The sequence below is a fragment of the Aspergillus affinis genome (genome assembly GCF_023601865.1).
Source record: "Aspergillus affinis strain CMG 70 chromosome Unknown NODE_24_length_322487_cov_87_188170, whole genome shotgun sequence".
Lineage (NCBI taxonomy): Eukaryota > Fungi > Ascomycota > Eurotiomycetes > Eurotiales > Aspergillaceae > Aspergillus > Aspergillus affinis.
Window position 1 is genome coordinate 113,253 of NW_026515805.1, and position 24,503 is coordinate 137,755.

General features: G+C 48.6%; 9 protein-coding genes across 9 annotated transcripts; 4 read left to right on the plus strand and 5 right to left on the minus strand.

Moving 5' to 3' along the window:
- Positions 1 to 191: 191 nt before the first annotated feature.
- On the plus strand, positions 192 to 1,242 carry KD926_005078 (alpha/beta hydrolase; the record flags this gene model as incomplete). The annotated part of the gene is made up of 2 exons (XM_053098365.1): positions 192 to 362; positions 421 to 1,242. The coding sequence occupies 2 exons, from the start codon at positions 192 to 194 to the stop codon at positions 1,240 to 1,242; spliced, it is 993 nt and encodes a 330-aa protein (XP_052957729.1).
- A 1,366-nt stretch (positions 1,243 to 2,608) lies between these two features.
- On the minus strand, positions 2,609 to 3,553 carry KD926_005079 (uncharacterized protein; the record flags this gene model as incomplete). The annotated part of the gene is made up of 1 exon (XM_053098366.1): positions 2,609 to 3,553. The coding sequence occupies one exon, from the start codon at positions 3,551 to 3,553 to the stop codon at positions 2,609 to 2,611; it is 945 nt and encodes a 314-aa protein (XP_052957730.1).
- Positions 3,554 to 8,889: 5,336 nt separating this feature from the next.
- On the minus strand, positions 8,890 to 10,649 carry KD926_005080 (putative MFS monosaccharide transporter; the record flags this gene model as incomplete). Its single annotated transcript, XM_053098367.1, has 4 exons — positions 8,890 to 9,733; positions 9,787 to 10,327; positions 10,389 to 10,496; positions 10,553 to 10,649. 4 exons carry the CDS (start codon positions 10,647 to 10,649, stop codon positions 8,890 to 8,892), a joined length of 1,590 nt encoding a protein of 529 aa, XP_052957731.1.
- An 819-nt stretch (positions 10,650 to 11,468) lies between these two features.
- KD926_005081 (uncharacterized protein) lies at positions 11,469 to 12,926 on the minus strand (the record flags this gene model as incomplete). The annotated part of the gene is made up of 3 exons (XM_053098369.1): positions 11,469 to 11,636; positions 11,705 to 12,627; positions 12,695 to 12,926. 3 exons carry the CDS (start codon positions 12,924 to 12,926, stop codon positions 11,469 to 11,471), a joined length of 1,323 nt encoding a protein of 440 aa, XP_052957732.1.
- A 2,230-nt stretch (positions 12,927 to 15,156) lies between these two features.
- Positions 15,157 to 16,071, plus strand: KD926_005082 (uncharacterized protein; the record flags this gene model as incomplete). The annotated part of the gene is made up of 3 exons (XM_053098370.1): positions 15,157 to 15,706; positions 15,765 to 15,848; positions 15,914 to 16,071. 3 exons carry the CDS (start codon positions 15,157 to 15,159, stop codon positions 16,069 to 16,071), a joined length of 792 nt encoding a protein of 263 aa, XP_052957733.1.
- Positions 16,072 to 17,307: 1,236 nt separating this feature from the next.
- Positions 17,308 to 17,995, minus strand: KD926_005083 (proteasome maturation protein; the record flags this gene model as incomplete). The annotated part of the gene is made up of 2 exons (XM_053098371.1): positions 17,308 to 17,372; positions 17,548 to 17,995. The coding sequence occupies 2 exons, from the start codon at positions 17,993 to 17,995 to the stop codon at positions 17,308 to 17,310; spliced, it is 513 nt and encodes a 170-aa protein (XP_052957734.1).
- A 410-nt stretch (positions 17,996 to 18,405) lies between these two features.
- Positions 18,406 to 19,347, plus strand: KD926_005084 (mitochondrial 37S ribosomal protein uS12m; the record flags this gene model as incomplete). The annotated part of the gene is made up of 3 exons (XM_053098372.1): positions 18,406 to 18,937; positions 19,080 to 19,180; positions 19,282 to 19,347. 3 exons carry the CDS (start codon positions 18,406 to 18,408, stop codon positions 19,345 to 19,347), a joined length of 699 nt encoding a protein of 232 aa, XP_052957735.1.
- A 686-nt stretch (positions 19,348 to 20,033) lies between these two features.
- On the minus strand, positions 20,034 to 21,433 carry KD926_005085 (glycosyltransferase family 15 protein; the record flags this gene model as incomplete). The annotated part of the gene is made up of 4 exons (XM_053098373.1): positions 20,034 to 20,098; positions 20,171 to 20,459; positions 20,518 to 21,321; positions 21,386 to 21,433. 4 exons carry the CDS (start codon positions 21,431 to 21,433, stop codon positions 20,034 to 20,036), a joined length of 1,206 nt encoding a protein of 401 aa, XP_052957736.1.
- A 2,170-nt stretch (positions 21,434 to 23,603) lies between these two features.
- Positions 23,604 to 24,029, plus strand: KD926_005086 (uncharacterized protein; the record flags this gene model as incomplete). Its single annotated transcript, XM_053098374.1, has 1 exon — positions 23,604 to 24,029. One exon carries the CDS (start codon positions 23,604 to 23,606, stop codon positions 24,027 to 24,029), a length of 426 nt encoding a protein of 141 aa, XP_052957737.1.
- Between the last annotated feature and the right edge of the window lie 474 nt (positions 24,030 to 24,503).

Genomic DNA, 24,503 nt, shown 5'->3' on the forward strand with positions numbered 1-24,503 from the left:
GCAACAGGCCATAGTTACCGTCCGCCGGCCACTATAAAAGAAGAAGAATTCCAGCTTATTCTCCTATTGATTTTAAAGTACATTCCCAAAGAACCATCACTTGAATATCAATTGCCTATCATTGACTCTTAATACCCTCCTATCTTTTGCTCCACATTTCCAAACATTTTCAAACACGAGCACTCGGTAGAATGACCACGCACGACGGTATCGAATTCGGCCAGAAGTTTGCCAACTTCAATGTCATTCAGTCTAGCTACAAACGAGTAGGCAATCATGATATCGGTGTCGATATGATTATTCCTCGCACGGTGTCGACCGGAAAAAGGCCTCTTATCGCTCGATTTCACGGTGGAGGACTTGTATGTGTCCTTAGCATGATAGATGATACTAAGAAGCTTTACTAAAAATTATACTCAGGTAACCGGTGATTCTCTGTACGAAGCTTGGTTTCCCAAATGGCTCCTGGAGCTCGCGGAATCCACATCCGCAGTCATCATCTCCGCCAACTATCGCTTCTTCCCCGAAGTCGTCGGCCTTGATATCCTCGATGATGTTGAAGATTTCTGGACGTGGCTTCATTCGAATTATCCCAAAGACCTACTAGCAGCCCATTCAACACCGATAGAGCCTGACTTGGACCGGATCCTAACCGCCGGCGACTCAGCAGGCGGGCTATTGGCCGTCTATTTGACCTTGAGTCATCCAGATGAGATCCGCGCTGGAACAGCAGCCTATCCCTCGATTCATTGGGATAAAGAGCCATTGCATCCACAGACATGGAATAAAAATCTCCCGGATCTGCCCGTTTCTGTCTACGATGAATATCTCTTGAACATGAACGTCGAGAACATCGAATCCTCCGATCGATCGTTGACGCGAACGCCTATTGCAGCGACAATGTCTCGCCACAGAAAGGGCTACGAGACTTGGATTCGTGGCTCTGACGAATCATCGCAGTCGGACCGTCTATTTCAGCTCGCCAGGTTGGACAAGCCAGACGCAAGGCTGCCTCGTGGTGGACTGGTCATCTTCCATGGGGTTAATGATGAGTCTGTGCCACACCAGGCCAGCGAACGATTTGTCGAGAAGGCGAGAGACGTCTTGAAGAATAAACAGGGAGGGGATAAGGTTGTTCTGGCTTTGAGACCGGGTCCACATGGCTTTGAGGCAGATGCACCTTTGAAGGAAGAGTGGATTGATGAAGCGTTGAGAGAGGCCGTGAAGGTCTGGCTGGAATAAACCTAGTCCTCTTTGGCGTTTGTTGTTTCTACAGATTTTATTGGCATAAGTTCCTTTCTGCAATTACAGATATCCTAACGATCCTTTCCTTCTTGATGCAGTAGAATGCTTCTATATCCGAGCATAAAATTATTCTGACTCTAATGCGAAATCACTTCTGTTTTCCACAATTGCAACTGGCTTTGGTAAAGAAGCAAAAGATAGTCAATGGGTTGTTATGAGAAGAAGAAAAGAAGAGAAAAGCAGGACTCGCCCCCGGATGAGGACTTCAACTATGACAGAAAAAGCAAAGATCAATCGAAGGCGCGAAAGAAACATAATAAAAACGAAGTTAAATATTGAAGATATCAGGCATTATTTCCTCGTTCAATTTTCATTCTTTAGTCCAATCTTCTTAGCAAGGAAAATCCACCAAAAGCAACAAGAAGCCCCACAAACACCAGGTTCGGCCAGAAACATGTTAGCCGTCTCTCTAGGCGTAATTGCTAGTAATGTACCCTTAGGAATATCGAATGATGAAGGTCTGATTCTTTCAATCTAGCTGCAAACGGTAGTTTAAATACATGAAGAATGATAAGCAATCTAGCCTAAAAAGGCAGCTAGAAGAGACATAACTTTTGAACCATGGAAATATCAGAAAAATCTGCATAATCCTCGGGGATCGGTAGTTATCAATACCGATATCCGGAATAGAAAGGTCTCCTATATGACTAGCGGTTACATACGGTTGACAAAACTCAAGTCTTCCATTCTACGCAAAGGAGCCAAAATGGTTGACATGAAAGTCAGCCGCCAAAGACCAAATGATCGGAGCCACGATACTTATACTTCTAGAAAGAACAGGTTTTGCACTCCGATCTGAGAAAATAGCCCACGCGATTGCCATAGACCATGGTACCACGAAGAATTCAAAGTTCAAAAGTGTTCACACTCAAACTATGTTATTAAATGTAGGTATAAAATGGTTTAAAGTTGGGATTGACACCACTGGAGTTCCACAGTTGGTATGATTAAAGCAGACCTTCCGATGCGAGGGTATCTAGTAGCATATTATCTTACACCTAGGGTGCTGAGCAAAGAGGTAAACCGGGCCCAATCTAGCGCTGTGATAGGTAAATTTTTCGGCTATTATCATACAGAGGCCCACGATAGTCAAGTAACATTACAAACAGAACAGTCATCATCATAAATACGTAAGACATCAACAATCCAGGCCGAATATTATATGTGACCCCTGGCTTGGGTCTCGAGCAGCCACGCACCTCCCCAGAAATCTTTCGAATTAACACATCCTTCGCGAGTATAACATCGTCTTCTATGAGGTCTGCCGCTTGGTGGCCAACGAACATGACAGACTCGAGACGACTTATAGGAGACTCTGCGCACTCCAGATATCCTCGGCAAAACTTCTCAGCTCTTGCTCGGGTATAACTAAGTCTCTCTCCAGGGGCTGGTGAGGAGGACGGCCAACAACCTTATCGAAGGGTAGATCCAGCTGTGTAGTAGTCGTATTTGTGCCATTCACGTAGGACTCTCCAGTAACAGATGTCGTGTTATTCGTTCGAGATAATTTGAGGAATGCAGTACGACGCGCTGAAAGTGGGGGTGACCTTGTAAGGACGCCATATCCTCGGGGAACAAGTTCCCATCGGTGCAAGATGATCTCGGGATTTTCGCGTTTAATGCTGATCGTAAGCACAAGTTTCACAGATGAGGAGTAAGTCTCAAGCCAACCGTGCGCATCAAGAGCAAGTTGTCGCGCAGACTCTGACAATCCTACTTCCACCACAAAACTCAGCCTTGAAATTGTCGAAGCCGGAGCCCAGCAGCAGTCAGCCTCCTTTTTCCAATTTCCAATCGTAACTGTTGCCGAGCCGAAAGGCCTTACGTCACGATGGACGTTCATCGCACGCAGCTCGAGGGAAATCAGCGAATCAAATGATCTCATTGCAAGTTCATGTGCAGGATTCGGCATGACTTTCGCGATCAAAATTCCCGTTTCTGCATTGTAAAAGAATCGGCTGTACTTGCTTGTTCGCAACCGATCATCACTCAGTCTGGAAGATTGCGCCGGGGGAACAGACGTGAAGACGAGGTACTGATCCCGAGTTTGGTCTTGCTGAAGCGCTTGTTGACGGCGTTCTAAGGACTTTTGTAAGCTCTCGTTGGTGGTGAATGGCTGCTGCTTCACTTCCTTCGCCAGTTGCGCAAGAGGATCCTCAGATTCGGATTCAACTGACGCGAACTCAGAATATGAGAGCTCAGAAGATGAAGACTGGGATGCGTTCGAGGTGGATCGAAGGAAGTCCATGGTGGGTGAGAAGGTAGGGTGGGAAGTGAGAAGGAAGTGAGATGGCAGGCAGGTATAATAGGCAAGCACCACTCGCGACGGGTAAAATGAGAAAGGCAGTCACTTTCTTGCCTGTGATTGTTTTGATCGTGACGTATTAGGGCGCTAACCCAGAATCGGCAAAACTAACCGGATATAGTAATTCACAGGTCCCAATATTACAAAAAAGAAAAAGAAAAAGAAAAAGAAAAAGAAAAAGAAAAAGAAACCCTAAAAGTCTTTGAAAAATAGTTGCAAAAGGGAACTCAAGATGCGGACGGTTTTATCCTCTCATAACGTATATTTCAGATTTTCAAAGCTATACACTATGAGCAAAAGGCTCCAAGGAGCTCTAGAACGACAGAAAACTCATTCCAACCTGGACAAAGATAGTGAACTACGCCATGTACTGACTTTGACCCTCTCTGGCCTCTGGGTCAGATTTCAGAGTATTAGTCTAATAGTATTACTTGGCACCAGAAAGCTTGATAAATCCTCGATGTTAAGTTTTCGCACAATATAGCTACTCGATTTAGTTCAATCACATTTTAAAGAACGTATGTAAGCTTTCCCAGAAGTCGGAAGTAGGTGGAGCAGGGCCTGTCAGCTTCAAATGTATCCTTTTAAAAGAGATCACTGCCATCGGAGGTTTATTTTTGCCACCACTTAAGTTCTTCCATCACTCCCTTTGCAAATGTGAGCAGACGAGTATGGATGTTTCCAATGGGTGGTGAGTACGTTATATGACGTATATCTTAAACTCAATATGCCATGGCGTTTAATATATTGTCAATTCATTAGTTTGAATGCAGTGAGCACAGACAGGAATATTTAAAGAAAAAGGCCGGCTTGTGCGGTTTGTTCATTCATCTCCAAAACTTGCTCCCCAGTTTGAATCAATCGAGAAGACACCGGTTTTCTTTGTTCGCTTGCTTTCCCTCGACTACCAAGAAATATTTCTCTATACGAACTAAAGATGACCCATATACAACTCGATCACAAAAGCTTCAAGAAAAAGCTCTCCAATCTTTTCAAAGCATACCAGGACCTTTACAACCAGGGTTCAAAGGAGAAGGTTTGATCACACTTTACCATCAAACCGGACTTAGAATCATATCCATATCCAAGTGTTAATAGCTCCTTAGCTGTGGCCTACCTCTCCAGAAACGATGCACCTCCAGATCGAAAGCTTGTCCCTGGATCCCATAGCGTCCGTTACATTTCGGTTTACCGTTACACATGAGATGTCTAACATCAACAAAACTATGCATGGTGGCTGTGCAATTACTTTGGTTGATGAGCTGACTACCTTCTTATTGGCTGCAATGTCCAAGCCGGGCCTGTATTCGCGATACGGGGTCAGTAAAGGCTTAAGAACGTCATTCTTGCGACCGATAGATCGGGGTTCTGAAGTGAGAGCCGTTTGCGAGTTGACTCATATGGGGGAGAAACAGGCATTCCTGCAGACGAAGATGTTCCTTGTCGATGGCGGAAAATTATGCCTTATTGCGGAGCATGAGAAAGTGAATACAGATCCACAGGCTCAGGCAAAATTATGAACCTATTCTTCATGTATTTTGAGGACTTTCCTTGTAATGATAATTATCATTCTAGTGCCATAATATGAGTTCAGTAGATACCATGATAGAGCAGAATTTGATGGGGTGCGGGGATGGTCGCTATGAAAAACCGGACGGACCGTCCCGTCGGACCGTCTGGTAGTTCGTGCCCCATCCATAAAAACATCGACCAATAAAGAGGATCATATCCTCGGATCTACAGTCAATCATAAGGTACTAAACGGTGCACAAGCACAAGGCCACAAAGGTTAGGGCATAAGAAATGTACCTATCAAAGACCAATTATGGTGGCCTGCGCAGGTTGTGCTCTTCATCTGTGGATCTCTCCGGTTAGATGGATCCTGCTGGTTGACCTGATCTGCCCTACGCGGTTAAAACCCATCTCCAATTTCCAAATCGGTAGCGACTGGCGATACTAAGCTATTGCTGCTCCAGCTGTAGTCTGTACCATATTACGGGTTCCCAAGTTATGTTGACTTCAAATTGCGCAACATGTGAGATGGGGGACTTCAGTTCATACAGGCAGTGTGTATCCTTAGAAAAAAAAAATTCTAGTCCCAACCGGCCATCCTATCCTCTCGCGCTTTTGAAACTCTTAACTCTCTATACAGTACTGAATGCTGTGGTGTCATAAATATGAACATGAAACTGGAAAATGGAGTTCCTTAGCGTAGCCGCTGCGTAGCCCTGCGATTTCTCTGTCTTATGTCGATCCGAATAATCACTTATGCCTCGTATTGCTAAGAATGGGAAGTAGTCTGCCAAGCTAGCAGATTCCATCTCAAAACACAGGGCGCTGAAGAGATTTCCCAGCTTGTCTCTGGTAAAGGCGTCTCTCATCACTTGATTTCCAGACGCTATTGCACCGTGATGGATGACTGGGTATCTATAAAGCCGATGGACCCTACCGATGGCTTTTGCATGACTGCAGCTGGTGCTGCAATCAGTTTGCGTACAGCTCGGCGCATAGAGCATGTCTTCAGCTGATCCTTTGCTGGAATATCTTTCCCTCATGTCAGGGAAGGTTTCTAGCATATGATTCACGAAGTTCATAATTTGGATCGAGCTCTTGGGCTTACAAAGTTTGATATGCTCCACGGACCGCACGAGGAAGTCAGGTGGGTTGGCAGTTATTGTCTTGTGCTCGTACCTCTGGTTGGGGAGTACCTTTCCGAAGTCATGTTGCACCACTCCGGAGCAACCACTTCAGGGTACACCAACAACAATGTCACCCAACCTTATGTCGAATTCTGGGGTAGGCGCCCCTCCACCAATGTCCACCACTAAACAGAATCTTAGGGATCGAAACTTGGTTCGCATTGAGTGAACAGCGTTGAAGGCAGCTATGGTGCCGCACCTTCCTTCCTGAAGTCCAACGAGGATACGATTGTGCTCGGCAATGAGGCCAAGTATGTAAATGACTCCTCCTAGTGTATAGGTAGGAATAGATTCGTGCAATGCGTCTAGCACTGCCTTAGATGCCGCCAGCTCAAGGGCTAGAGGGGACAACTACCCCACGGTATAATCTTCGTGGCGTAGCTTTTTCCGGCTCTCGTCGTCTTCGATCAAATATGTGCATTCGGATGGACAAGAATTCAACTCTCCCCGTAGGAGAGTCATGGTTCTTTTACTCGTTTGGCGTGGCTCCGGTTTGTACTCTCGGGGCTTGGGATGTTCCTCGTAAACGGTCTTAGAACGGATAATATGCTTTGAGGGAGCCGCTTGAATTGTTTCGATATTCCTTATTATTCCTATTGTTAGCTCGGGCGACAGAAGCAAAAGAAAGAAAGAGAATCACACAAGGCTGCAGGTTGAAGAATGCGTACTAATATAAGGAAATAGGTCTAGACTGTAGAGTATTATGTGCTTTGCGGTAATAGACTTCAGTTCACTTTTCAGGCAATTTTGAATTAGGAAGAGTAGCTTGATGGAAAAGCCTGTCCTTATTTCTGGCAATGTCTATCTCCAACGCAGATAGGACAAGGGTAAGAATAGCCACAATCGTGTCGCCTCCCAGAATAGAGAGGCCCAGAAGTGTCAAATCAAAGCTTATACTCCCTTATAACCGCCTAGTGTTACTCTCGCGTTCGCTACCTCTCGTGTGTCTCTTCATTGAGATAAGTTCTCTCTGCCAATTCATTCCCTCTCTGATATTTGCCACAATGTCTTCCCACTAGCTTGACTTTTTTTTTCATCCCATCTGTTCAAATAAATACAGACTGGGCATCAGACGAACTCATACTCTACCATCTTCAATCGTTTTACCAGGCTGAGGAGAAACTGAATCTAAAAGTCAGCAGATGACTAAGAGTTCCGAGGATGTGGAAACTCAGGGATCTTTGGTTGCACAGAAAGCATATTATCTGCTGTTGGCGATTCGGCTGTTGGTACGCAGATTTCTGCCGCTGCAGTTGTCGAAGAATTTAGATGTCGTACCAGCTGCCGAGAATATTATTCGCCAAAATGACTCTTCCCTAGGACTCGCATTCCAACAAATCCTCTTCGAATTTGTTGGAATATCCAAACCCAAGTCAGAAGCTGAACAAAATATCCATTATGCTGGACATGGAACGTTCAGAAGTGGAAGTTGCATTCCCGACAGGCGATAGTGATTGATTAGCGATGCACCGCCATTTATGGCTGTACCGATTGAACGGTGGTTGCGAGCACACAGCCCTTTTTTTTATACGACCGCCGGGTCGGAAGAGGGAGGTTGCAGCAGCCAGGTCACATAATCTCCGACTCCTCCCTCTTTATTCATTCTTTCGATCACTGTGTCTGTTTGCTATCGGCGTGCTTGTTTGACGGCTTCCATCACCGTCCTTTTCTCCGCAGTTAGCCAGATGGTGTGACTTGCTGGTAGATAGACTGTTGGAAAAGTAGACGTTTAATGCTGTTGAAGCCACGGCCAAGGGCTGTTGGGAATTTACCCGTCTCCTTACCTTGAATCTTGAATCGCGCACACCATCCGCGAAGATTTCTCCGGCTTTCGCACATCTTGTAAACTCGCTTCTTCATCTGCAATACCGAATCTTTCGTTCTTGTGCTTTGACGTCCATTGGGCTTAGCTCCTCCCACATAAAGCCGCGTTTATAGTCTCAGACTCAGCTGAATATCATGGAGAGAGAAAATTGAGAGGGGGGAAATCTTAGGCCAGTTCCAAAGTTCAAGGCATCAAACATGGTGACTGTCTTTCATCTATGACTCCTCTAGATGGAAGCAAAGTTATTCGAATGAAACAACTGCGTGCCCTGAGAGACGAAGTCGGTCAATGCAACCACGGTGATTCGATGGGCTAGCCACATTTAAATACGGAATAAACCCTCGCGTGGATTGCGAGACAGGGCTAAATAATCTCGTGCTTCAGAGGGCTTGTAAACGTAGATAGTGGAACACCATCTACCGTCTTGAAAACGCAGTACGGTTAAGGATGGGGTGATCTGCACGGGAGATCTGCACTAGTTTAAACCATTAAGCTTTGTGGAAGGTGGCTTTTAGTTTTATAGCCCACGATGGTAAGGTCTTGACCAGTGCATTTTCTTGGATTCAGATTCCTTACGTCAGATATATGAATTCGAACAATTAGTTATATTGAATTAAATATATAGAATCTTGGAGTATAACAACATCAATCCAAATAATCCACCCACCAAACCTATATTATTACGAACAACCAACAGAACACTTCATCCTCAAAAACAACTCCTCTGTCTATCTATCAGTCTGAGAAACCCCCATTCACAGCTGCGGAGGCCGCTCCGTCGTCGCAGCGGGGTTATTATTCTCAATAATCCTCTCCTCCACCTTCTCACTATTATTCAAAATCCCATACTCCGCCGCCTTCGACTCGATCTCCTCGTCCGACAATTTAGGCAACTCCTTAGCGGCCCGCACATAGCTCATCTTCTCCACATACCCCTTTGCGAAAATCAGATCGATCTCTTCGAGACTCCGGCCTGCTGTCTCCGGGTAGAAGAGCCAGATGATCGGGATGAAGACGGCGTTCCACGCCGCGAAGAACAGGTACGTGCCCCATCCGATATGGTCCACCATGACGGGGGTGATCATGACCACGGTGAAGTTGAAGAGCCAGTTATTACAGGTGGAGATGGCGTTGGCCTTAGAGCGGGTCTTTAAGGGGGAAAGTTCCGCGGGATAGAGCCAGGGTAGGGGAAGCCAGGTCGCGCCGAAGAAACACATGTACATGAAGAAACCGAAGACGGCGCCTTTGGCGGTTTGTGAGTCGCCGGGGATTAGACAGCCGAAGACGATCACCATCGCGGCGCATTGGCCGTAGCTGCCGCCGAGGAAGAGCTTGCGGCGACCGATCTTTTCGATGAAGAACCATGAGAAGGTGGCGAAGATGGCGTAGCAGATCATGTTGATGCCGCCGATTAGGAGAGCGAAGTTGTGCGATTGCCCGATGGATTGTTCGAGTAGGACGGGCAGGTAGTAGATCACGGCGTTGCAGCCGGAGATTTGTTGGAATACTTGGGAGGAGGAACCCACGAGCATGCGCCGGAGATGCTGGGAGGGGCCGCCGGTGAGAAGATCGCTGAATTTGGATTGGGTGTTGCCAGAGCTGGGTTGGGGTTAGTTTCATCTCATGGGTTTGTTTGTTGAGAAAGCACTTACACTCGAACGGAATCCAGAACCAGGTTCTTCTCTAATTGAGTGTGAGGGTTGTCGATTTCCGTCCCGGCCAACGCCGCCAGGACTGTTTCGCCTTCTTCCACCTTGCCGTGTCCAATAAGATACCGAGGCGATTCAGGAAGATACCACATGCCCACGATGATGATAGCCCCGAAGAGCACCTGGAAGGCGATCGGGAATCGCCAGACCAGATCCTGGGGACCGAAGTGGGCGCCGTAGTCGATCCAGTAGGCGATCATCGTGCCGATGGCGATGGTGCCTCCCTCAATGCAAATCAAGAGGCCGCGATTATGCGTTTTGGAGCATTCTGCTTGATAAGTAGGGATGGTCGAGGTATTCATGCCGTTGCCGATGCCGGTGATGACTCGACCGAAGATGAATTGCAGGAGTGGAAGCGACTGGGGCATGGCAGATACCTGAATGATCACACCGACGATCATGATTGATGCGCCGATGATGACCATCCAGCGACGGCCTAGCATTTCACCGAAGCACAGCGCGATAATCGCCCCGAATAAACAGCCTATAGGGATGCGGTGTTAGCTTGTCTGCACGTGGAATTTCCGGGGAGTTGTTATACGGACCAACTTCGTAGACAGCAGTCACGGTAGCCTGCATTGTGTTGTCATCTTTAGTCGCTTTGAACATGTCATTGAAGGCGGGGTCGGAAATGATTCCGGACATGACTCCCTCTGAAATGACAGTGAGCGAAATATTCAGTGGTAGCGACAAGCATTCAGGGCCTTACGGTCATATCCAAAGAGTAGAAAACCCATTGTCGCGATAGTAGAAACTGACCAGCCTAGTTTCTTGCCTGACATTCCCGCGAATGTTGGGGGCGCCATTTTGTGTACTAAGTATACGACACAATTGATATAAATTATGCAGAAGATAGGGAATACGAGGAAGAATAGACGTGAAGCTGGGGTAAGATAAATATGGGGATGAAAGATGGAGAGAGGGTCGGGGTATAATATCCAAGAAGGTCGGGGAAACACCCTAGAAGAACTAAGGAAGCATTGCGCCACAAGATTCCAGAGATAAATGAAAGTTACGTGCCAGATGCAGTAAGAATTCGAGGCAGTATACTTTTTGCCATTCTGCCAGATAACTGACTCTGGGATCTTCTACCATCTATACAGATACAGTTTGCCTAACCCAAGGTTCCTTCCGGCCTGACATCACGCCCATATTCCTTGATTGGGCCGTTGAGGAGATCAACGAGGTGATCCAGCTGTAGCTCGGTAAGGGGGCACGATCCTGACGCAAATTTCAGGGCGATGATGCGTGCATGATGTGATGATGTGGTGCTGCACGGGGTTCTGTAGAAGATAGATCATTAGCCCAAGTACATGATGTAACGCGCCGAGTTAGCGGCTGGTTCGCAGTGAAGATACCCACATTTCACGGCAACCACATTGGTCCCGAAAAGTCGACGCGACTTTTGAAGGGGGTGGAGAAGGTTCTCCATTTCGTGAATAAGATTCTTTAGCATATCCTAGCTCGGTGGGTAACCCTTTCCGCAAGCAATGTCAATGTGCTCGAGGTCGTCACACCAATGCGCTCGTCCACAGCAGGATGCTGTCAGCTGGTTGGCAGAAGCTTCGCCTGACCTTATGTAAGATCGACACTGGGGCTACCCAACGGCCTTGAATTGTCTGGAGTTACACGGCGTCCTCGTAACTCGGGGCGCTCTCGGACTCAGAATCGTAGGCGGGGGGTGACGCATTGGCCGGCTGGGCGTAACACGATCGAAGGACGAACGGAGCCCGTGTCATCTTCACGACCTCGCTCGGACCGGACGACCCATGTCGAGACATAGTAAATTCGAACTATTGATTCAGGAAGCTATCGTTAGTCCCAGAGTTGTAAGCATTGCGAGTCAGCGTGGAGTCCTTACCTCGAGCCAGTGGCTAACTTGGACATTTTGATACTTGGTGTCAAAGTGCATGTTGAGCTTCCCATCGGATTCGGGCTTCGTCAATGCGATGGCCTTGGGCAACGACAAGTTGATTTCCAGTTTTGCCTCGTCGGCGACGCCGGGTTTCTCGGTCGCATCCGCACCCAAATCATCCTCCATGGGTGTGCTCTCATCGTTTGATTCGGTAGAGTCGTCCTGAGTATCGGCCTGAGACGACGACCTCAGGGATAGAGAGTCGCCTACCGCCTCGTGCAGGAGCACCCTCTTGAAGGGACCCAAACAGGATTCCAACCCATTCCGCTGGAGATACTGTGTGTTCTCCGAAAGGTAAATCTTCAATCCGTGAAGCTTCGCATTGCCCAGCTGTTCGAGAGATACAGCAACAGGCAATTGATCGCCGAGCGCAGCGCCTCTCCTCGACAAGGTGACCTCGCAATGAAGTAGATGTTTCCAGTTGCGGGAAATGTAGACCGGTTCGGCATCCTCCAAGAAATCGTCTTCCGGGCAGTGAACGGCCGCGATCGGCATGTTTTGCGTGATGGGGTGACTGAAGCGCCCCGGAAGCTCGAGGCATGCCTCCACGTTGTACTGAACATTGCTGCCGCGCACGCAGATGGATTCCGGAAGATCGGGCGGCAAAACCATCTCGAAGCCGTATTCATAAACACCGGGCGACAGTAGTTCGTATTTCGAGCCGCTCTTTTTGCTGGTGCCCTTTGACTGTAGTCGCTTCTGGAGTGAGTCCCACAGTCGGCCGTTCTCTTGGCTTGCATGGCAACTTGCGCGGTCGCAGTCGGGCGATTCCACGAATGCAGCCTTCTGCATTTTGCTTGCTTGCTCCGAGCTCTCAGGGCCTAGGACCACCATTTTGCAGTCTGTAAAGGTCCTCATTTCATGGCGGCCTAAAAAAATCGAGCGAGTGTCAGTCAGGGTATACTTCCAGGCGTCACATCACGTGGCTGTACATACTGTAGGACCATTTCACATTGGAGGTACCGCGGAGGTTCACTGTCAACCTCTTCACGGGCAATTTCTCGTGCACGTTCAAAATGCAGCTCCCTCGGAAAACCACGGGTTTGTTTGCGCACGGTGGGATGAATAAGGCTGGTTCCATACTAACGATGTCCAGGCCCGTTTCGGTGGCACTGCGACGACCGCCCGCGAGCGATCGCGCAGAGTCTCGCAATGAATGTTGCAACATCTTTTCTGAATGTGTGGTGAAATGAAATTGTATTCAGGAGACGTTGGGCGACATGGTAAATAAATATCTCTCTCAAGGGTGGGAAGCTAAGAAAAAAAAAAAATCGGTTGATTTGGCTTGAAGGCCTCCAGGGCAGATGACCCGGATAACCCAAGCCGTTATTGACGAACGATTTTCGCACCAGAACGCGTTCTAGATTGGGGACACTCAAGGTAGATCGGCCCTAAGTTGCGTGACAGCGCTAATTCGTGTGCTAAGCTGGCTCACTTGACTTGAAGAAAAAAAAAAAAAAGGTATTTTTTCTTTCTAAGTCATCGCCACGATCGTAGTCTAACTTAGCTTGAGCTATTTTTTTTTTCGGTCTCTCTCCCTCATGAAACAGCTCATGGGAAGGGACATTTCCAGCTCTTTTTATCCGCGGTCTACTCGACGGGATTTATTTTTTTCTGATCGTCTCTAAACCCGTGGATTGACTGGTAGAGATCCGGTCGGCTGCAAGGGCGAGCCCAAGAAGGAGATGATGTCACGGTGAAAACATGCTCGTTGCTGTCCTCGTTCAACAATCCTGTCGAAAGAGCTCTGGCGGTGACGATCAACGGACGGGGAATGTGCCTTGGGATGGTCCGACTTGCCAGCGAACATTCCTCGTCCCAACAACATCAGGCGATGCACGCTTTTCTCCTGAACGATGGGGCTGATAGGGCATCCCTCCGGTGTACAGAATACAGATAGTGGAATTGTAGTCGACTGCACTAAGTGCCGAGTTCCTGAATATCCTGGTTTTCTTGGAAGGAGCTGGGTGAACTGGCGGTATGGCGCTAAGGTGCGCCTTTTTGTTGCTTGTTTCCTGTCACTCATCACGCTCACCTTACGAGGCCGAGGGAGATAAAGGGATGAGTGACCGCACCACACCACCCTATTCCCTTCCATTAATTTACGGAGTCGTTATTTAATATTGATTTTACTAGATTTGATTTTATTGTTCTGTCAATTAATTGTTGATCAGTCGGATCTCTTATTCAGGGATAAGTGAGCAATGACCATTACTATTAATATACGCGTGATAAGGAGAAGCGAGAGAAAAAAAAGGGATTGCGGCCATCTTCGAGACATACAGTCTTTTCTTTGCCACCGGCGGAGTCTAGAATCATCTTCCTTTTTTAGCACAAACCACCAACCACTACCGCCTTATCGATGGGATTGACAATATTTTACATAAGATCATACTTATAAATTTATACTCCGTATGTCTCACCAAAGACGGCTCTCCCCGAAGCTATCTATTTTCTAGTCTATCCAGCTTCTACACCGGACTCTGTATATATTATTGATCGAGAAATCCCCGTGGACTGACAGGTCGGGATAACGAGCAAAACCAGCGAGCCACTGCAGCACCTCCCCGCATGATGGCCGGATCGACACTTCGCCCTCACGTAACCTGAGCTAGTCATGATCCTATGTCGTCTGACCTGTCGACGTTCTTACCCTGAGGGTGTAGGGAGTAGGGAGACAGACATACTGGACTTGTACGGTGTACTGGAGGGAAGTAGACGACCGAAGTACAGAGTACAGAGTACATTGCGCAAAGTACCCCGGCGGTACCATTCAGCGACAAACGCTGCCCAAAGCGACCTGCGTGGTACCCGTTCGGCAAAGGCCCACCTCCGGACCGTCGAGCCAACCGGAATCGCCTCAGGCCTCCTCTTTCTCCTCTTTCTTGGTAACTTGTCTTTGTAGTTAACGGGCGGACTGATGTTCTCGTTCTTTCTGGCTTTCATTATTGTCACATTCTTTCAATTGATTGTCTCATCTGTGTCCCAGACCTCCAACTACTGTACCCTTTGACTGGTCGCATGGCCTCCTTCAGCCTCCCCCCCAATTAAGGAGTTCTTGCTTTATGCTTGGACCACCGACGGCCAGACCTCCTTTCCTTTAGCCGCGGATCGTTTCATCCTCCTCGCCCTCTCCCTGTCCCTCTCGCTCGCTCCCTTCTCCTCTTTCCAGCTTGCCTCGCATTTAACGTTCTTTTGTCCTTCCCTTCCCCCTCCCCTCGTCGATCATCTCGTCATCATTATCTTCATCGGTCGGGTGCACTTGGCATAATTACTGCCTCCTCTCGACCACCGATCCCCCCCCCTAATTAATCTCCCAGCTCCTTCGTTATTACGACCGACTTCAGCTCACCGGTGGAATTTGCCTCCCCTCGTTTCCAACGCCATTCTCATCCATCATGGCTCCCAACGACCATCTGCAGTCGGATGGCAATACCAGAGATGATGGAGCATCTGCGCCCACCTTCACGCTGGATTTGCCTCCTCAACTACCACCGCTCGCCCCTTTCTCGTCAGAACCCTCCCAGGACCCGAACTCTCTTGTCCATGTCCAGTCCGAGACCGCTCCCCACGATAACACGATAACCGACGCGACGGATGTGAAGCCTGCTGCCGGTAACGAGAGCGTGGAACCGGTCGCTTCTCCCCCAGCCAGTGAACCGACTGCTGCTCCGACAGCCCAGGCTTCTACCGAGGAGTCGAACGAACCCAAAGCTCCCGAAGTCGCCCAAGAGTCAAAGTCGCCGGTTTCCGACACCTCGGCGAAGGAAGATGAAGATTCGGGTCCGTCGTTGTTGATCACACTTCTGTTGATAACTGGGGCACGGCATCCGTTCAAGATCGATGGGAAATATCTTAAGAAACAGTCCGTCAATGTGGAAAACAACGACCCCTTCGCCATGAGCGTCTATACCCTGAAAGAACTCATCTGGAAGGGATGGCGACCAGGTAGTTATTTCCCTTGCCGAATCTATCGCCACGCTAGTGACTGACGCATGATTATTAGAATGGGAACCGCGACCGGCATCGCCCACCTCGATCCGATTGATTTCGTTCGGCAAACTACTTGACGACAAAGCACCCCTGTCTGGTATGTACTACGATGGATTACTCGCGCATTCTGCAGAAATGACCCGAGGCTGACCTACGGATTAGACTCCAAGTTCAACCACGACGCTCCCAATGTTGTCCATATGACCGTCAAGCCTCCGGAGGTAATCGAGGACGAAGACACCAAGGGGACTAAGGGACAATACCCGCGCGACCGAGAGGGCAGCCAACGGAGCCCCGGTTGTCGTTGTGTCATTATGTAAACTGGTATCCCTTTATATCCGTGAACTTGGAAGATTTGGGGGCCCCCGGTCATCAAGATACGGTTGATCGGCAGTTCTTTGTCCTCTCACCGTGGCCGCAGCGATGCACTGCAGGCTGAATGGCTGGCTTACCTCCCTGGGCCCAAAGAGCAACCCCCAAGTCATCACCATCTTACCTCGCCCATTTTGCTCGTTTTGCCTGCTTCTATTTTCGAGTTGCTTGGGCGAAGACCATCATTGCCTGATAGCTTCGATGCAGCACATCTGACTGGTCAGCTGGACGGCGTTTTTGGAGACTGGTGTTTATTCCTTCAGCGCTGAGACATCTACGACACCTTTCCATCCGGAATCTCATCCGAACGGCCCCCGTGTACGGCCCTGCATTCTCAATTGAGGAGCTTGACGCTTCTCATCCCCACCTCCCGGTTCATTATATACCCCCTTTCTTCTATTCTCGAATCTTTGTTGCTAATTTCCTTGGATTGGTCGGAGCCATCATTTACCATGTTTGTTTATTTGCTTATTTGCTTGTAGCATCTCTGGCTTCTTTTTATCCGATTGACAAATATGACCTGACCTTTTCATATGTTTTGTTCGGTTATCACCACACTTTCGTTACCTCTTTCCTTCTCTATTCTTCCGTTTTGGTCATCTGGAGTCACTTTTGGCAGAATGTATGGCTTGCTTGTCCCACCGGGACTTCTTCTAGCTCGGCCCAATCTCCAGGCGGGTTTGGACCTAGTACCTACCAACTGATGTGGTGCACCACCTGCGCATTGTCTGTATGTGCAAGTATATAGTGTTTTCTCTGCGCTTCTTATCTATCAATGAAGAAGCTGGCGATGTACAAATATCTTTTTTAAATTTTTTTTTTTTTTTTTTTTTTTTTTTTTTTTTTCATCGGTAATCTGAACACAATAAGTCCCCTACGGGAGGGACGCATAGTGTAGTCGTCATTCTTTTGATTGACAAATCCCTGTGTAGCAACAAAGCGTCTATTTTTTTCCTCCCCTGCTCACCTCGCAGCTTATTTACCACGGCAAGAGTCCGACTACGTCAATAACTCCTCCTTAGAGGAACAAAGCATCCTGATAGAATCAGAATCATATTACAATCACGCCTAGATGAAACCTGACGGCGACCTGTATAAACAATGGACAATGGACATCATGTTAAAGGAAAACGATGGACGCAGAATAAAGAGAACAAAAAAGGAAGGAGAGAAGCGCCTTGAACTTAATCCATCCGCAGTCTCTTCTCCATCTCGTCGTGGAACGTAGGGGGTTCTTTGAATTCGTCGCCTGTTTGTTTGAGGTTGTTTGTTAGTATCGGTTTCAATGTCATTATCGAGCATAGCTCCATTGCCAATGCATCCAGCAACCCAGGTAGAACATCGTATGACATAGATAGTTCTCCAGAAGAAAGGGACAGGGACAAAGGAAATAGATGAAGATGAAGAAAGAAGGGAAAACCCACCCTGGAAAACATCCTCCCAACCAATCTCCGCATCTCTACCACCCAGGACCAGAATATCCTCATGCAGATTCCCCGCCCGAGCACCACCCAACACGGCAGGTCGGAACGTTCCATCGCGCACCAGCTTCAGCTCCATGCCGCGACGCACGGGCTCCGCGATACCGTAGGCCCGACGCAGCGTCTCCATCTTCATGCTGTCCTGGGTCTGGCGCCAGGCGTGCAGGCGGGCTTCCAGGGGGTGCGAGGACGCTGGGACACCGGTCTGCGATGATGGAGGGCCTGAGGGCGCGGGCAGACTGATCTTCTCGCGGAGGGTGTCGGGGAGGCCCGGGGCCGAGGGGGCGCCTTTGGATGGTCGGGGGAGGCAGATGGGGATCTGTTGACGGGTCGAGGTGTTGGTTGTTGAGGTGGGGTGGTTGGCGGGGGGTGCGATGCGGAGGGACTGCATTTTTGGATATGGTTAGAGAGGAAAGACTGGATTGGACGTTGGATGGTTGATTGATTGATTGATGGGAAGTACAGGTAAGTGAGGTAGATAGGTAGGTAGTTAGATGGATGGATGGAGTTGGGGACATACCATCTTGGAGGTGATGGATTAATCGAATGAATATTAGACAGAAACTGCGTATCGTAGAAGCAATGAATCTCCCAGAGACAGAGAGAGGTTCAGCAAGAGTGGTCAAGGTAGGAAGATGAAGCCAAAGGTACGTGGAAGGGAAACCCAAGCCTGAGCTCTGACATCGACCGCCGTCGATAACCTGCGTAGTCATCAGCTCCGCCAGGCAACTCCCGCCAGCGCGTCCGGCCAGCTCCTCCTCCGGCGCCGCACAGCGACCACCACCGCCACGTCCAGATCACATGACATTTATCGCAAATTCCCCCGATCAACGCTTCACCCAGCATATCAGCCATCCACCCCAATCCCAGCCTCTCTCCCCTCATCGGCCCAAATCCCTTGAGGATCCAACAACCATGCCTCCTCTCGTCTCTTCCCTCGCGCTCCGCACGCTACGGACCCTCGTCCACCGTCCCTCCGCCATCCCCTTCCCCAAAAAATACACCACACCCGCCTGCCCGACGCTCCTCCCCCGATTCCAACCCGTACTCCGCACGTCCTCCGCCATCGCCGCCGCCGCGACCGCCGGCTTCCGCCAATTCTCAACCTCCCCTCTCCGTCAGACGACGTACAACCAGGTGCGGCGCGGTTGCCGGGGCGCGCAGCGGGCGCGTCGCTCGCGGTCCCCGGCGTTGAAGGATCGGCCGGAGATGAAGGGCGTGTGTCTGAAGACAGGTATCACGAAGCCGAAGAAACCCAACTCGGGTGAACGAAAGACTGCAAGAGTTAGGTTGAGTAATGGGAAGGTTATTACGGCTTATATTCCGGGCCAGGGTGAGTTATCTCTATCTATACCTATGCCTACCCTCTATATACTCTATCTCGCATACAAGACATCCGGATTCTTGGGCGCCCCATGCCTTTTTTTTTTTTTTTTTGGCAAGTAACTAACAGCAATTTTTTCTAATCCACCTAGGCCACAATGTCCAACAGCACAGTGTCGTTCTTGTCCGTGGCGGTCGTGCCCAGGATTGTCCCGGTGTGAAATACCACTGCGTCCGAGGTGCTATGGATCTGGTATGTCTTTTTTCTCCAACCCCTCTTTTATGTTCTCCATCTCGTTATGAAAAGGAGCATCCTACCAAGCAAGAATATGTATCTGACCGTCTTTGTGACAGGGTGGTGTTTCCAATCGTTTGACGAGCCGGTCGAAATACGGCACCAAGAAGCCCAAGAGCGATTAGATTGGCTAGGGGTCGGGATTGTGGTTACACGGGTGTCACATCCACAATTTGGTCTGGACGGTCTGTACCGTAGGTCGGTAAGATTAAGGAGTAGGTGGATTGAGACAGTGTTTGATGTTGGGTTTGTGAGGTTCTCGTTTTTGCCTTGCCTTGTACTATTTATTTATCATATCTATATGTTGGTATTTGTCCAAACGGATTGTTGTCGTTATCAGAAAACGCCTATGTACATTTATGAAGCATTTCTTTGCGGATGGTTCCGTCTTTCTTCTCTGATTCAATCGCATCGCATCTCATCGCGTCACAATAACCGCAGTACGAAAAAGTGGCTGCCTTAGGTTGATATAACCAGATTGCTTGTCCCTGATAAACTGTGCATGTCGAATCAAGTCGGGCAAACGAGCCGTCGAAGAAAAGAAAGAAAGATAGGAAGGAAACAACTCCAATAATAAAACATGATACTCGAACGCCCAGAGTTTATACGAAACGATTTGACAAAAATAAACCCGACAGGTAACATAACATGATATCACTTATTGTTTCAAAAAAGTCTTCGATTTCGAGACCACTTCCGTGGAGATGTGTCTTCCTCCACGGAGTACTCGAGAACGGAGATTGCCGCTGATAGCAAGGATGATGGCACCGACGATGAGAATCGCCAGGACCACCTTCCCAGCAACGGTTAGTCAACTCTCATCTTCGTATCCTGCGGGTTTAGGCATATCGTTGACCTGGAAATAACGCGACGTGCCTGTGTAATCAAAGTCAGAGACAAGGAAAAAAATAAAAGCGGTCAGGTGGTTATGGTGATTATGGTACTTACAGGAGTAGCCCTTCCAATCAAAGTTGTCCTTGGGGTTGCAGTGGCACTTCAGGTCCATTCGTAGCTGCTCGCCCGTGGGGCAGTGAGTGAAGGGGATGTGGTAGTAGGCGATCTCGTTGAAGAAGTGGATTTCTTCCTTCTTGAGGAGCAGCCCGGCGGCGATGGAATGCACCGGTGCGTCGCCCCATCGTTCGTAGAAGAAGCCGCCGTCGTGGTCAAGAGACTCGAAGTAGTCGATGTATTCTTTAGAGCGCAGCCATTCCAAGCTTCCGACTTCGAAGTTCGACCACTGTTGTCATTGTTAGCTAAGACAGAGGCATGTGCTTTGGGGAAAGGGAAGGGTTTACAAAGTGGCACTTGTTGTAGGTCTTTCCGCCATCATCACTCAAGAAGTCGAGCGAGTTTCCATCAACGATGTGCTCCGGGTGGTTACCCATGAACTTCTTGACGCTGTCCCACAGAGTAGGGATAGTATCGTAGTATTCGTAAAGACTGAGCACGAAACTGTATTTCTTGTTGTTCTCCTTCATGAAGCGGAACGGATCGAACGCGATATCGCAGTAGAGTTCAATGCTGGGCTCCACACGCCAGTAGTACTCATAGTTCATCATCAACGGATGACGGAAGAAGAAGCCCGACTCGTACCGACACATGTGGCGATAACTCTCCGAGTCTCCGTAGATGATCTTCTTCTCGCCCATCTGCTTCCGGACGTCCTTCGCCTTCTCCTGATCGATCCATTCGGGGTACGACCAGTGCTCGTTCGGGATGACGCCGTAATGCGTGTTTCCAGACACCAGCGCCGAAGTGATCTTCTTGAACTTGTCGTCGAATTCCTTGTCGTTCAGGAACACCCAGTCGTAGTTGTAGTTCCGGTTGAACCGATCCTCGACTTGTCGGATGGATTTGGCGATGTCCCACACGTCGGAGTTGCGCGCCAGGGTGACGAACGTCGCATTCACGCGGTTGGTCGCGGGAGTGCCAGCGCTTCCGGAGGCCTGGTCGGAGGGTTGCTTGACGGGGTTCTCGCTGGGAGGAGAGATGTTGGATGAGACGGAGTCATCTTTGTTGGTGTGAGGTTTTAATTTGGCGCCGATGTTTTCGGGGATGGGAATCGCGCTTCTCGAGATGAAGAAGAAGAATGCCAGTCCCTACAGTAAACAAGTGCATCGTGTTAGCAACAACCAGCCCCTTGACCGATAGATTCCGACTTACCACGGCTGCCAGTAACAGGTACCGCATGTACCTTGGTCCAGACGACATGGTGTAGAGAAATGCCCAAGGCAAAGGGCCGGGAAGCCGGAATTCGGGTGCCTAGGCGTGGAAGTCGGAGGGGTTGAATAATTGAAGACGTGGGAAACGAGCGACAGGGAGGGAGGCAAGGAGCAGGTCGACGTAAGATCTCCGACTTGTTTTATTATAAAAAATGTGGAGAGAGGCTCTACCCACACGGGCGATCCGACAAGTATGCCAGATGGCGCGAGACGATAAATATTATGCAATCAATGCACGAGTTAGGCGGTCACAAAAACGGCGGTGACGGTCCCCAGTCACATCTGATGGGAACGATGGAGGAGGGATGGATGAAAGAGAGACAGAAGAACAGGGGAAAGGAAAAAGAAAAAGAAAAGCGGCGAAGGCGAAAAAGAAGCCGGACGAGAATAGAATGCAGCAAAGAGTAAGACGAAATTATTGGCCCGGCCACGTACGACGGGCGCGGGTCTCAGCCATTGTGGGTATTTTGATACTAATAAACTAATAATAAAATAGGTAATATGATTTTAATCTTGAACGGGCGTTAGTGGCACCCTGAGGGAGATTAGCATCGGTGCGCTTTTAGGAGTAAGGCTGGCCGTCACCGTGTTTCACCCTGCGATCGTGCCGATGATGGTTCGCGGTGGATTTGTCCTTCTTGGGACGCTCTCTTGGAGTAGTTACATGTTTACTGTACTCCGTATGATCTCCGGCATGCTCGTTTCTCGTTTCTTTCCCTTCCACCCTCCCACCCTCCCACCATGCTTGATATGAAGCATGATCAACACGCCCCCAAGGGGAATTGGTAAGGACACCCCAACTTTTTAGTAACGGTACCCTAACTTGCGGGAATTGTTAAGGACACAACAGCTTTTTGTTAACTAGTTAGTTACTTAGTTAGATCGTGTTAAAGGTCTCGTGGATTTCGCCTCGGATCATCGCACATCCAACCAGGAAGATGCCATCCTCCACAGGCGCACACAGCATCTGTTGTCCCGCGAGCCTACACCGTAGACGGTCGCCGTAGCCCCCAACGATCGCCTATCTAAGATCCACAACGACATTCCTACATCTTACAGGGTTCTACTCCACTGAGTATACCTATCTCCTGGGAGGTAATCAAGAGTGCCATCGCCGCTCCTTGACGGGACGTTCAATACTACTATTCCTACCACTACTGCCACTAGATCAGATAGAATGAACAATATTCTTCATTCCCCGATACGTGAGTTATACTACACAAAAGGGGAATTAAGCATACATAAGCAACCTACTATGACTATCGCTTAATCAATGAAGTAGAGGGCGGTACACTTCGGCAGGAGAAAATCTCCGTTGGACACTAGTCTGACGCAGTACTTACTCATTCTTGGTAGTTGGAGTCATACTTGACCAAAGTTAAATGTTAATCTACATCTAGGCTGAGGATCTTCTTGTCCTTCGTATTCACCTTCAACTCCGGCACCTGCTAACTTCTTCGAATCCTGTATTTCTCTCTGTCTGCCATACTTACAAGGTCCCTGCCCTTTCGTCTCTCTGATGATGTCTGCCTCGGAAGAACTGGACGACCCTGAGAGAGCCGCACTGATCTCGGAACTCGTTGGCCTCCTAAAACTAGATCGAATCGCAGTAACACCATGGTTATGCCTATGGTTCGGCGATATTCAGAGCATTCGAGAGATAATCGAGATGGTCGAGTCTTCGATATCGAACAACGGACGCATGAAAAACGTCATAACATTGAATTTGTTATCCAACAATGTCTTCGATGAAAAATTAAGGCTATGTCAGTTGATACTTGATTCTTTGTGCAAAGGGCGCGTCTAACATCTTTCTGTACATAGGGCTTTCTAGGAACAAAGGCTCACAACAGAAACTATCCCGCTCTCCATCGGAAGAGTCCCATTCTTCAACAACTATTTATGATCAGCATGCCTGCAAAATCCGTTGTCGGAAACGTTGTATTTTACGGGATCAAGATTGTGTTATCACGAAAGGCCGCGACTTGCTCAATATATGCCATATTTGCCCCTGTTCTTCAAATAGCATAGAAGAACCCAAAGAGTATGACTTTTTTTGGGCGTTTCTCAGGCAATATTTTACAGAGGAAAAAACCGAAGCGTGGAAGCTTGCTGTCTCAGGACCTGAAGGCATAGAGACTCTGCCCAATACATTGCTCATGACCTTGCCAGCGCGTTGTTTATGGGAGCAGGCAGCGTTTGCACTGAGGCCCATCGGAAAGACATCAACTATGCTGATTGTGCAGTTCTTTTGGATGCCTGCTCCATACACTGACAAGTACTATGTTCCCATCAACCGTCGGCCTTCCCTTATACCCCGCCACAACTCGAGCCACACTGGAGGGATGTTGGTAAATCCCTCGACGGGGGAGATAATTACAAGTGGAACGATCATTAAACTCGAGACATCGGATCCTAAAAAACTTCCTTTGCCGTCGATCGAAATGCTAGAATTGCAATGGACACTGCACCGTATTGCAGCTCTTCGGGGTGTTACTAACCTGGATAAAGAAGAAGAGGAAGAAGAGGAAGAAGACGACGATGACGACGAAGACGACGAAAGTTGTTCTGACGATGATGACTAGGATTTTCGACGGTAAAAGAATAATGCGAAGTGACACGATCTGTCAAGTGAGAGAAAAGTGAAATTTCTGCAGCTCCTTTGCTTGCCTTAGATTAGAGTTAGTATAATCTGATGGATCTCATTGCTCGCCTACCTATTGTTATATTTAGATAGCTCATATGAGGAGTTAGGCTAGGGACGTAGCTGTGGTATAGAGAGGTAAATATGGTAGTATAAAATGGAGACATTCAGTGCCAGACGACCACCTCCAAGAACTATTACATATGAAAAGCCGGTTATTTATGATTTGTGAGCATTAGTGTAACTCGGGTGAGATTGTTCTGCTCTTCAAAGGCTAACGAGATCATGGAAGAAGTGAATACATCCAAGGGAATACATCGGCAGTGTAATGCCTCAGGCACCTATATACCCGCCCAGACGCGCTAAACCGGAGTGGGCAACCGGCGGCTAATCCTAAGCGGGTGATATCAGAACC